Below are 13,718 nucleotides of genomic sequence, written 5' to 3'. Positions count from 1 at the left end.
CTGGCTGTGCTCACGGAGGTCAATTAACATCCCGATATTTCCCTATCGAGTTGCAAACTAAAACATTTTATTTGAATACCCTTTGTACAATAACGTTCATTCATTTAGATCACCTCGTATTCATTCGGTAAATGAAACATTAAGTAATAGGAACCCGTAATGCAAATTACTTATTTAGGGCAGCTTTTTATTATTTTTATTGCCCTAGTGGCTTATGGTGGTTACCGTCGCCCATGGACTTCAGCAATGCCTGGATCAGAGTCAAGCCGCTGCCTACTGTTAAGTACTCTCCACAAGCCTTGTTTGAAGAAGGACGTGTCATAGCGCTCGGGAAACACTGGGAACACCGGATGGTACGTAGCAAAAAAGATCTCTGGAAACGCACTGTGGATGAACGCAGTGGCTCCAGGTGGTATGGATGAACTCTACTCCGGTGGCGGGCGGTGCGATAGCAAAAAGGAGATGATAGCATCATCTCAAATAATTCCTCAGAGCACTCCCCGTGGAACATACGGTACAAAATACAGAGAGAATTGAAGTCCCTCCGCAGACCCAGGGGTTCCAAACGATCCGTGAGAACGGGATTGTAGTTGGTAGATTCTACAAGGTTGGTACCGCCAATTAGTGAGAGGGCCTCTTTTAGAAATGTAGGGTGGACGGTGGATCCTGCTCGTGAAGGTTTAGTGTATGTACAAAGTGAGCAAACTTCTTCATTGTTGAAGTACCAATTTGAACCCTGACATCGCATCTTTTGATATGAGGACTTCGGATGTCACGTTAGACCGCGGGTTATTGGGAATGTTCGCGCGTACATACCTTCGAATATGCAGTGCGGAGGCGGTATCCATTGGGCACATCCCGCGTCGGCAACCGGCATGCACACCTGAATATATTAAACAAACAATTAACAAGAATTTCCCTACCTATGCTGATGGCCTTGAGAGGCTATTTTATCATCACCCTAACGTGTAGGTGAGCTCACGGGGCTCAAACCGGAGTGTTGCTAACACTGGCCCTAGCAAGAGCAGTGCTTCGCAGAATCTACCACCGCATCGGAAACGTGATCCACTGAGAAGATTCGACGAGAAACGCAGTGGGCTGTGTCTATGGGTTAATTCGCTCGTCGAGGCCTTCGTCGCAAGCGACGGGTTCGACGAGGACGGTGACCGGTGATAAGAACGAAATGATTTAACTAAACATACAGTGTCTTCGGTTCTCGCGTGTCGTGAGCATTAATAAAACATCGTCATTACATTATTTCTAGCAAAATGAGAAGGCATAGTGAAGATTATAAGATTGATCTTATAATCTTGTACTTTTGTATAAGAAAAAAAATCACATTTCAGAAGTAGCAATTTAAAAAAAAGAACCCTTTTCACGTGTTTACTTAACACAATGCTTTTTTTAAGTTTTTCAAAATTTAAATTATATTCTTAATTTGATTAACCCTTTGACCGCTGTGTAGGTCACCAGTGCCGTAGGGCACTGAATTCATTATGTCGATTACTGATAATGACCGAACTTTGCACGGTTTTTTTTTGATAACGCCATCTTGTTGTGTCTTTAAAGCGGTTAGTTGCCCTCAATTAAGAAAAATAGTATTATTATTCGCCCATAGATGTCGGGAAGAGTTGATTATCGAAAACACGAATAAAACAACATTTTCTGAAAATAAATCGTAACTATTATCATATTTACTGGTGGTAGGACCTCTTGTGAGTCCGCACGGGTAGGTACCACCGCCCTGCCTATTTCTGCCGTGAAGCAGTAATGCGTTTCGGTTTGAAGGGTGGGGCAGCCGTTGTGGCTATACTGAGACCTTAGAACTATATCTCAAGGTGTGTGGCGCATTTACGTTGTAGATGTCTATGGGCTCTAGTAACCACTTAACACCAGGTGGGCTGTGAGCTCGTCCACACATCTAAGCAATAAATAAAAAAAAGCTATATCGATTTATCGCCCCCGAAATCCCCTGTATACTAAATTTTATGAAAATCGTTGGAGCCGTTTCCGAGATTCAGATTATATACATATATATTAATATACAAGAATTGCTCGTTTAAAGGTATAAGATTTAGTCTTTTAGGTATCTTAGAAATAAATTCATTCTCAGTATCTTTGGATTCGTCTCTCCCAACGTCTACTAGATACTCCGGTGCCTTATCGAATATAACAGAACTCGACATAATTACTTCAGTGCGCCGTGTAGGGCACATAGGGGACCTACACGGCAGTCAGAGGGTTCTTCTTCTTGTCTCTACCTTACCACATTACTAGGTGGGGTCGGCAACACGAATCATTTTATTCCATTCTCTTCTATCAGCCGTCATCTCAACACTCAACCCTCTGACTGATATGAGAGAGAGAGAGAGAAGTAAGTCATTTAAAATGAAAATCATTTATGGTAGACCATATTAAGAGAATTCCAACACAACTTCGACGAGCACGAATTTAACACATCCCAAACGCAACACAACAAAACTGGAAACGACTTGTTAAATGGATACGAGGACGAACAGGATGGGGTAGAAGCAATCAGAACTTACCAGATGAACGGGATTCAAGTTGTAACCGAGAGGGCACATGCGCTTGAACATTCCCTTAGGGGTGCACACGTAGTAATATCTGCAGTCGGCTGGGTCTGGCATGTTATACATCTTGGTCGTTCCAATAGGACAGATAGGAACCGGGGGGTCGCACGTCGGGTCCTTTCCACCGTATCTGGTTAAGGCACCATCGTTATCTTCGCCCTCGTTCGCGTAATCTTCCCGTTCAGACTTTCCTTTTGTCGTAGATGCGGGATCTTTGACATTATCTGATGGATGTTCTTCTTCTTGCCTAGGAGGCACCACATTTTTATTGTCCGTGGAAGGTACCTCTTGTCTCGCCGATGAATCGTGGTGTTCAGTTGGAGTGGATCCCTGTCTCCGAGATAAGTCCATTTTCAATGGTACAGCTTCTAATTTACCATCCTCAATTGAATTCACCGATGAAGTAAGTCTCGTGGACGAGCTGCCGGTCATTTTTATGCCTATGCTCATCCCTTGGGCAAGTGCGTTGCTCATATCGTTTTCGGACATGCCATTTTTGGGCCTATTGTGACAATCCTGGCAGTCAACGAACCAACCACCCCAGGATTTATCCGTTTTTGATGAACAGATGTACATGAAGTACGAACAGAGACTCTTCACAGCTTTCTCTATGATCGACATGACAATACGCAAGGTAGTGCGCACTATTGAGTGACTTTTTATCCATTTTATGATGGTAGCCCCTATAGTCTTCGAGATGGTAATGGCTCTGTTGAGTACGCCACCGAAACACCATTTGTTTGACTGAATGTCGAGGAAATGGTTTTTGATGATTCGATATTTCGTTGATTCGCATCTCTGGAAGATTATTACCGTTTAGTTACTAAAGATTAGGATTAGGTATCAATATTTTCTGAAGACGTTTTAATACAGGAGTTTATGACAAAACTAATCTTTAAAAAGATATTATTATTATTATATTTTTTTTTATCGCTGAGATGAACGAACGATCTCACAGCCCACCTGGTGTTATGTGGTTACTGGAGCCCATAGAAATCTACAACGTAAATGCGCCACCCACCTTGAGATATAAGTTCTAAGGTCTCAAGTATAGTTACAGATATTGGATAGAGATATTATTAGAGATATTATAAATGAGAGATATTATACTAACCAAAGTGTTCGGGTTGAACTTGTACCCGTTCTGACAAGCCATTTCGCGCATCACGGAGTTGTTACATTTAAAATATCTGCGGGTGTCGTACGGATGCGGCATGGGATCCGCCTGTTGGCATGTTGATCCGAATCCATTTCCCTTACCAAGATTCTGCGTGGAAGCAAGATGGCAGGCCAGAACCAAGAGACCTGGTGTGGAATGAGTTATGCTATTAGCACCCAATACACATACAAAAAAATAAAACTTAATTACAGAAAATTCCAAGTGAAATTTAATAAATGGTTTTTTATTTTGCTTCTGCGAATCTATGCTGGTTGTCTGCTTAAGCCTCCTCGAGTATCAAATAAACTTAAAACAAACAAAAGGAATCCATCTGACGGGGGGGACATCAAAGGAAAAAGAAAATTGGTATTTTTATTTAATTCCGAGCATTTTGATATTTATCTACCTTTTAAACCTTCTCTGGACTTCCGCAAATAATTCAAGACCAAAATTAGTCAAATCGGTCCAACCGTTCTCGAGTTTTATCGAGACTAACGAACAGCAATTCATTTTTATATATATATAGATAATCTAAATTTCATAAATCAATTCTTACGATAAATAAGAACTCAGATTTAGAAATTACGCAATATAGACGAATCGAATCAGTCCAGATTTTGTAGTGGAGTTTCATGTATGTCGATGTCGAGACGAAATGTTTTTTTTAATGGATAGAAAGGAGTTTAACTATTATGAAGTGAATTTTGAAAAGTACGTGTCTCCTAAAAAAAATTATATTCTTCTGATCCAGCATAGATCGAGAATAGAAGAAATACGGGACAAGTCTGAATAGCGCTTACAAAAATTAAGATAAGCTTGCACAAAAAAGTCCGAGCCATATATTTGGGACTGTCGTCGGTCTTCCGACCAATGACACAATATCGGTCGAAGAGCTTTCTATTATATCATCCATCTTCTTAATGGTCTTCTCATATTCTTCCTCATTCCTCGTGAGCGGATCTGAGCACTTTTATAGCTTCGTTGTTTTATTTTACTGCTTTTCAAGGTTTTTCGTTTTTGGATTACAAGTCAAAATCAATATCGTATGGAGGTTCAAAATGTTGAAGGTATCCCTCTGGGTTGGCTATTGCGCTAGTTAGAAATCAGCGTAGATCGTTCAGCCCATTATTCCGTCACCTGGCTTATCATCGGTAATAACAACACGCAAAGCCAGAGAGAATGCGTGGTCACAAAATTCTGCATTGCACAGGTCCGAAATCCTGATTACGGGATTATATTTATGATCAATCCTCGGTCTTAAGAACTAGTGTCGTGGAGTTTGAATATATATATTTCTTCTATTCTCGTTACCAGCATCCACAACATGGAAATACAGCTTAAGCCGTGTGTGGTATTTTTTTTTTTTTGTCAGGAGGAAATCGCCGGACTTCCGCCCTTCACTGGGGATGGAGGGCGGGGCATGTCGGAGTCGAACCGACTAAAGCCTCCTGTCTCTCAACAACCAAAGCGTTTAGTGCGGAGCACATCTCTCCCATCACCCTCCCCCTCGGGACGCCGGACTGGCGGTCGTCGGCGCCACGACCACCAGCCCTCTCGGTCAGCAGGCTATCCGAAGCCCGCCTAGATGGCACCGGTTAGAATGGTCTATCCTACGGAATACCCCGCTGGGTCAGAACCAGCGTGGGTTGAGGATAGCCGGCCTTCCATCACCCGGATGCTCATGCATAAAACGCGTGCAGAGCAGCTTGCACGTCGTCTTCTTAGGCCCCCTTCGCCGGTCCCCAGGCCGACATGTGAGGGAGACCCGAAACACTTAGAGGGCCAGGGCTTGGGCGAGATCCGCCTTCCTGGCCCCCGCTCGACGGCGGCGGGCCTGTGCGTCTCTCACGCGCCCCGCCGCCTCCTTCTGCGAGATGGTGCACTCGCAGAAGTCGAGCATCGCCTTCCACGACTCGTCGTCACCGAGCATCGATGCCACAACACTCGGCAACGACAAGTCGTTTCCTATTTTTGCGACGAGGACACGGCGCCACCCCTCCCATGCGGGGCAGGCGACGAGCGTGTGCTCCGCCGTGTCCAAGTCGCAACCACAATGGTGGCACTCTGCCGTCGGCTCGGCTCCGATCCGGTGCAGGAACTCACCGAAGCAACCATGCCCAGTGAGCACCTGCGTGAGCCGGAAAGTGAGGCGTCCTCTGTCACGATTCACCCAGTTCACAAGAACCGGGCGAATCGCCTCGACGGTCCTACGACCAGCCGAAGGATCGGCCAGCCGTCTGGACCATGACTCCAGCGTATTTTTTATCTATACTAATATATTATAAATCTACAGTGGTTTTTACGGATGTTCCGTTATAACTACTGAAACTTGGTATCCATGTAGAAAATACATGTACTTAATGGATAGGCTAATATTTGTATGAGTGTTGGACTTCCTAATAATAATCACAATAAATAATAATGTTAATTTTAAATGCCCAGCGAAGTAGGCGAGTACGGCTAGTTATTTTATATTGTTATTATAAATCAGGCTTAAATTTTCTTACCCAATCTCCAAACGGGAAACATTGTTGATGAGTGCAGAAAAGCACAGTGAGTCTGATTTCCTCTTGATTCGCCGAGTATTTATGGAGAAAAAAAAAAACAATCTTAATTAACGTAATGGATTCGGTATGATAATTAGTCGGTCCCTTAATTGTGTGACAAATCAGTGCAGATTTTGTTTTTAATTGCTGGTTTAACTTTACTTGCGTGTGTTGATAATGTAATATATCGGTGATGGAGGTAATTGCGAGGTAGCACGGAGGCACAACCATCCTCCAGGGAATGCATTTTAGGACGGCGGAGTCCCACCACTAAATAAATAAACAAATATTTACTAACAATCACGCCACGTTAACTGGTCCCGTGCTAAGTTCGTAATGAACTTGTGTTACAGGTACCAGATAACGAAAATAAATGTAAGTTTCATCCATAACCTTGTAAAGACATTTTGTATTTATCATACAAATATCTTCCCTTGGCGGGATTCGAACCCGCCATCCCCTTGTGCAGTGACCATGTCACTTACCACTACACCAGACGGCCGTTAAACTGGGGTCGCGACGATATGGTCGTGCACACCCTTTGCCCTGGATGATTGAGGCAGCGCCGTGTTCTCTTTTCGCAAATAGGACCGTCGTGGCTACAATGCTTGGCGAGTTCTGGAAGGCGATGCTCAACTTCTGCGGCGGAATGGGAGAGGGAGAGCTCATACTTCTCCGCACCGATCCATCGCGCCGAGCCGGGGACTGGAAAGCTCTCGCTCGCTCCGGCTCCTATGCGCGGTGATCTCCCCCCTGGGCGACCTGAGGGGGTGGACAGCGTATCGCGCTACAGGATTGCTTACTTATTAACAAGGCGTTTATTACTTTAACAGCGATCCAATCGTCTAACTATCCTAAATATCTATGTGAATATAAACGTCGATATTTTTTTTTTTTTTATTGCTTTCGACGGGTGAACGATCTCACAGCCCACCTGGTGTTAAGTGGTTACTGGAGCCCATAGACATTTACAACGTAAATGCGCCACCCACCTTGAGATATAATTTCTAAGGCCTCAGTATAGTTACAACGGACGAAGATCTTCTCAGTGGGACGCGATCCCCTGGTATACTCTGCGAAATACTGTTCTTGCTAGGGCTAGTGTTAGCAAATTTTCTAAGGTTGAGCCCGTGAGCTCACCTACCTGTCCGGGCATAGAATAGACCCTTAGGCTACCAGCGAATAGGTAGAAAAAAAAAGTATTAGCGCGATTGGTAATAGAATTTACTATGGCTATTTATTCTATTTAGATTACGTGAATGGTGACGTGAGTTCGCGAGTATTTGTCGGGATATTGCGTGGTCCGGGGTTCCGGTTCTTCTAGTCTCCATATCAACGGCAAGGTAGTTCCTTGTTCAGTCTCAATAGTGAACCACTTATTGTTGTGACAGCTGTTGAGACGTTCCGGACTCCTATCAACAGCTTTTTGTCCATTCTCCACTATTCAAAAGAGCATTATCTTAGTATCTATTCCGAGACTTCAAGGTAATAGAGAAAGGTTAAAATTGCCCGATTTTCAAAATGCCTCATCCATAAATTTGCAACCACGGAAACACCAGAGCTACCTATTGCTACTCCATCAATCTCTGGGTTAAATTGATATGTATTGAAAGGCTTTAAGAATATGAATAGTGAATTTAAATTTGAACGATAGGTAATTATAGTAAAATTGAAACAAAAGCATTTATGTTCATCCCAAGCATTTTATTACAATGTTGAGTAGAGTTTGGTCGGAGGAGCGGTCGCTATTCGTCTTCTTGCCTTGGACCTGGCCGAGACTCATAAGTGCCATCAAGAAAACTAGGAACTGAAACAAAAACGAATCAAAGAATATTCACTCCACATTCAACGCTATGAATTTAAATAACCTTATGCGGCTTAGCGAAAACCGAAGCGAATGCTATGAATCTAGTGTTGTTTTATTGCCCTTGAAGGCAGACGAACATACGGCCCACCTGATGGAGAGTCGTTACCGTCGCCCATGGACTTCTGCAATGCCAGGGGCAGAACCAAGCCGCTGTCTACCGTTAAACTTCTCTTACCACTCTTCTTAGATATCCTGTTGCAATGCATTAGCAATCACAGGACAAATGAGTCATTGCTTAACGCCGAGTGCTCGACAAAGCACCTTTGAAAAAGGGCATGTAGGTACCATCATCTTACCGATATTACCCCGAGCATACGAACGTTTTAAGGTTAATTGGCCGGTTATAAACATTAATACATAGCTGAGACCTCGACTTTAAATCTCCATACAAAAGGCAGTGGGTTCGCGTGTTTTTTTTTTATTGCTTAGGTGGGTGGACGAGCTTACAGCCCACCTGGTGGTAAGTGGTTACTGGAGCCCATAGACATCTACAACGTAAATGCGTCACCCACCTTGAGATATAAGTTCTAAGGTCTCAGTATAGTTACAACGGCTGCTTCGCCCTTCAAACCGAAACGCATTACTGCTTCACGTCAGAAAGAGGCGGGGTGTTGGTACCTACCCGTGCGGACTCACAAGAGGTCCTACCACCAGTAATGTGGAAGGGGTGAGTTCATCTCGTGGCGAGCTAATTTCAAATAATGTTATATTTCTCCTATTATTAGTTATTAGAGGAAGAGGTAGACCTAAGAAGAAATGGATGGATTGCGTGAAAGACGATATGTGTAAGAGGGGAGTGAGCGAAGAAATGGTATATGATAGAGGAGTATGGAAGGAGAAAGCATTTTGCACCGACCCCAGGTGTCTGGGAGAAGGGCAGGAGAATGACGTAGGCAGACGATCATACGGCCCATCTGATGGTAAGTGACTACTGTCGCTCATGGACATCAGCAATGCCAGGGGCACAGCCAAGTCGCTGCCTACCTGCCATATTACGCGCATCACACGAATTTAACCTCCAGGGCAGGAGAATGATGATGAAATGATGAATGAGTTATTTCCCCTTGGAAGATACCGCACTAAGTAGAAAGAGTGCCGGTCTTCAGTAATTTATCTAAGTTTAAACTCACCTTTGAGAGTTTCATGTTGTTTTGGTGCGTATTCAATGTGAATAGAGATGTCGAATTGTCTCCTGAATTATTTTCGCGGTCTTTTATAGAAGCACATTGTTATCAATATTACTAAATTCCATTTCTTTTTTCTTTGGACAAATATTGTATTAGGCATATAATATGTAGTATGTAAATAATCTGTTATTTAAATATTAATTGTTATTTTTATTTGAATCTGAAATTTTAATTTATGTATTCGATAATATTATCTAACTCAATGTTGAATTGAGGCCGAGGCAGGCCTCTTGGTAGAGGCCGTTGACCCAATTTTCGACATTTTTATGTCAAAATTAAATAAAAATCTAATATATAAAATTCTCGTGTCACGGGGTGCGTGATTGAACTCCTCCGAAACGGCTCAACCGATTTTCGTGAATCTTAGCGTGCATATCGGTCAGGGTGAAGAATCAAAGAACATCTATTTTTCATCCCCCTAAATCTTAAGGGTGGTCCACCCCTAAATTTTTCATTTTATTTTTTAGACAAAAAATTTTGTTTTTATTTTATGATACAGCATACAAAAATACATACAACCCTAAATTTTCACCCCTCTACGATCAACCCTTATTTTTTATTTGTTAATTAAAAACTTTTTTTTGCAATAATTTTGTTTTTATTTTGTCATGACTTACAATAAAAAAATTCATATTACTCTGAATTTCAAGACAAGACAAGATTTTCATTTTTATTTTTATTTTGTCATGAATTAAAATAAAAAATCTGATGTTACATTTGATGACAAGTTTATTTCAAAAAAAAAGTTATATTAACGCAATAGCTATTAGGATAAGGAAGATAATTTCTGAATGTATATCGAGGTCACTACATTCGGCATTGGACAAAAATAGTTAACTCTACAACATTTACATAAAACATATTCTCAATAAATAGTATTTTCTTTAAATTACAACATTTCTTTACAAATATTATTATCTACTGTATAAATACAAAATAAATTAAATAATTACAATTGGATATTAATTAAATAAATTAGGCAATAATGTCCCATTCTCTGATGACGATGACAATCACAAGGAAATGTCGCGGCGATAGTATAAAAATGCTTACGATAAATAGCGATCATTTTCGTCAAGGAAATGTTTTTTTCATTATTTAAAGGGGTGAACGAGCTTACAGCCCAGCTGGTGTTAAGTGGCTGCTGGAGCCCATAGACATCTACAACGTAAATGCGCCACCCACCTTGAGATACAAGTTCTAAGGTCCCAAGTATAGTTTTTATTTAATTATTGCTTAGATGGGTGGACGACCTCACAGCCCACCTGGTGTTAAGTGGTTACTGGAGCCCATAGATATTTAAAACGTCAATGCGCCACCCACCTTGAGATATAAGTTCCAAGGTCTCAAGTATATTTACAACGGCTGCCCCACCCTTCAAACCGAAACGCATTACTGCTTCACGACAGAAATAGGCAGGGTGGTGGTGCCTGCCCGTGCGGACTCACAAAAGGTGTTAAACCACCAGAAATTACGCAAATTATAATTTTGCGTGTTAGATTTTTATTACACGATGTTATTCCTTCACCGTGGAAGTCAATCGTGAACATTTGTTAAGTACGTATTTCATTAGAAAAATTGGTACCCGCCTGCGGGATTCGAACACCGATACATCGCTACATACGAATGCACCGGACGTCTTATCCTTTAGGCCACGACGAATTCAAGTCGCGAATTATGATGATAATTAAGATTACCGTATTTATTATAATAATTACAATAATAAAATAACGATACCAAATTATATTAACAATCATTATTTTATTGCTTATTATTTATTTTTGCGTTAAAGTAACAAATGCATTTTAATATTTTTAGATTGTTCTTGCAATTGTACTTTTAAAATTTTATGATTCTCGCCAACATGCGACTAATTTATTTTTTGTAGAGTTACTTACGGTCATTTCATAATAAAGCTAAATATACGAATAGGCTGTAACGTAGAAATATTCAAAACATTTAAAATTCTCTATTAATGATAAAGTATAAAATAGAATTGTAATGAAATTTTACGAGGCATTCTCTGGCGGTATCGGTGTAGACTTGATCTTCTTACAGAATATTAAAAAACAAAACCATGGATTCAGTTGCGGTAAGTTAATTTAGTTTTTCGATTACTTTGTCTTAAGTAAGCGCAGTAAGTAGTGGTCGATCTGTTACCGTGATTGCTGATGTCCACGGGCGACGGTGAGCACTGAATATATTCGGAATTATTAGCCCCGAGTCTTTCATTGACTGGCCCGGTGGAGTGATGATTAGCGCTTCTGATTGTCAGGTCAGGAGTTGTGGGCCTTATACCCACTTCGGACAAGCATTCGCGTGATGAGCTGACTTGGTTTTTTTTCTTAGTTGGGTGGACCAGCTCACAGCCCACCTAATGTGGACTGGTTAAGTGGTTACTGAAGCCCATAGACGTCTACAACTTAAATGCACCACTAACCTTGAGATATAAGTTCTAAGGTCTCAGTATAGTTATAACGGCTGCCCCACCCTTCAAACCGAAACGCATTACTGCTTCACGGCTGAAATTGGCAGGGTTGTGGTAGTTACCTACCCGTGCAGACTCACAAGAAGTCCTACCACCAGTAAAATTTGTATGATGTCCGTCTATATCTATTTAACTATGTTGAAATGTTACCTTATTTCTAGTGAAATCATTAGGTATATTTTAGTAGGTAAATTTACTGCTGGTACTCTGCATACAAAATTGGGTTAACTTTTACGCTATCGAGAACGGTAAAAAACCTCACTAAGCACACAGGACCATAATGAGATGATTGTTTATTTTGTTTTCAGTTCCTGGTTTGTATGTCCGCATTTGTAGCGGCCATGATCCAGATCGAGATTTCCGGATCATTAGTTAATATTATTAGCGATCTGCTCGAGGGCGTAACTGAAGCGCTTTAAAATAAATATGTCATGAATCAATGTGTTGTTTTATTTGAGTGAAATATTATCTAATTCACATTCTATTTCACGAATTGCTACCGGCTCTTTCATGTCTCATGGGAGATAAACTTCTGAGGCAAATGACGTTAAGCGCTAAAGCTCTTAGGCAGTGGCAGCTTAAAGGCCCAGATCACCCCAGGCAATCACTTTATCGGCGGCCCTGTACCGGCCATAAATGGCCATCTTAATACTATAAATTTTAACTAGTTGTTTTTGCAATTACGATGGCGTTGGAACATCAAACCCTAAACTTTAGTAGACCAGGACCCTTGTACTTACGCTAATGCGCGAATGAAATATGACGTTACAACTGTGAAGAAATCAAGAGGGACGACAGAAGATTTAGATTATAGATCAGCATTTAGTTCTTAATCGTCGATATGTTATTTTCTTTATTTATTTAAAAACTCTGAGGCCCCCCTTATAACTACACGTCCCTAGGCACATGCCTAGTTTGCCTTACGGATAATCCGCCTCTGCTCTTAGGCAACACAATGTGAGCTCTGACCATCGTAAATTCTCAGCGACTTTGAATACTCAATTAATAGAAGATAAATGGCCATCCCACCCTTCACGGTGGCAGGCACTAGTGGCAGGTTTTATGGAATAAGCATGATGCTGATACTTTAAGATGCTGTCATAATTCTGAAGAAATTTTTAATTGGTAGTTAGTGGGTGGGTCCACACTTCCATAGCCAGATGTGCCTACGGTATCCATCTAAGTGCAAGTGTTAGGTTAGGGATTTTAGCATTTATGAAAAGTCAATGCCGGTTTTTTCCAGGAATAATGTATTACCATTAGTTCTACATAAAAATTAAGATACATGGCTTTATTAGTGGTTCTCTGGTGAGGCCCTGGTGAATTGATTAACCAACCCGGACTCGACTTCTAAGTGGTGTCAAAGCTGCTTGACAATAAAAAACGGATAAACCACTAATTGAATGGCTATAAAGAACATTGGTAATTAAAAACAGTGACATGTCTCCTACTTTCCTACCTTCATACATGAGATCGAAGGAACAATTGTAGACTCAGTGGTATATGATAATGGTTGCCTCTCCAGTTAAACAGGGCCAATAACTGCTTCACGGCAGACCTACCAGTACGCAACGTCCATCCAATCCCCAATAATGAAATGAAGTGTTCGTTTTTCAGGGTGCAATCCCCTAATTGGGAAAATCCTTTCCTCTTGATAAGAATACACAGGGGTGTTGTACATAATAATATTTAAATCTATAATTAAGTTAATTTAATCTTGTTCTTTGCCGTCAGTATCACTATCCGAATCACTGTCCACGTCACCTTCAGCTTGGCCCTCGGCATCTCCACCCTTTGTACCATCACTATTGCCTTGAGCGACAACTGGTCCACTATCTTCATCAGAGCCACCACCATTTCCTTCATCATCAGGTTATTCT

General features: G+C 41.4%; 1 protein-coding gene across 1 annotated transcript; it reads right to left on the bottom strand.

The window, feature by feature from the left end:
* Window positions 1-772: 772 nt before the first annotated feature.
* LOC114250270 (uncharacterized) lies at window positions 773-6,965 on the bottom strand. Its single transcript, XM_089732605.1, has 4 exons — window positions 6,835-6,965; window positions 3,706-4,036; window positions 2,547-3,389; window positions 773-883 (listed from the first exon to the last, which is right to left on the bottom strand). The coding sequence occupies exons 1-4, from the start codon at window positions 6,963-6,965 to the stop codon at window positions 773-775; spliced, it is 1,416 nt and encodes a 471-aa protein (XP_089588731.1).
* Between the last annotated feature and the right edge of the window lie 6,753 nt (window positions 6,966-13,718).

Source organism: Bombyx mandarina, chromosome 02, assembly GCF_030267445.1.
Source record: "Bombyx mandarina strain Sakado chromosome 02, ASM3026744v2".
NCBI lineage: Eukaryota > Metazoa > Arthropoda > Insecta > Lepidoptera > Bombycidae > Bombyx > Bombyx mandarina.
Note: the sequence above shows the minus strand (reverse complement) of the source record. Positions and strands in the feature narration are given on the sequence as shown.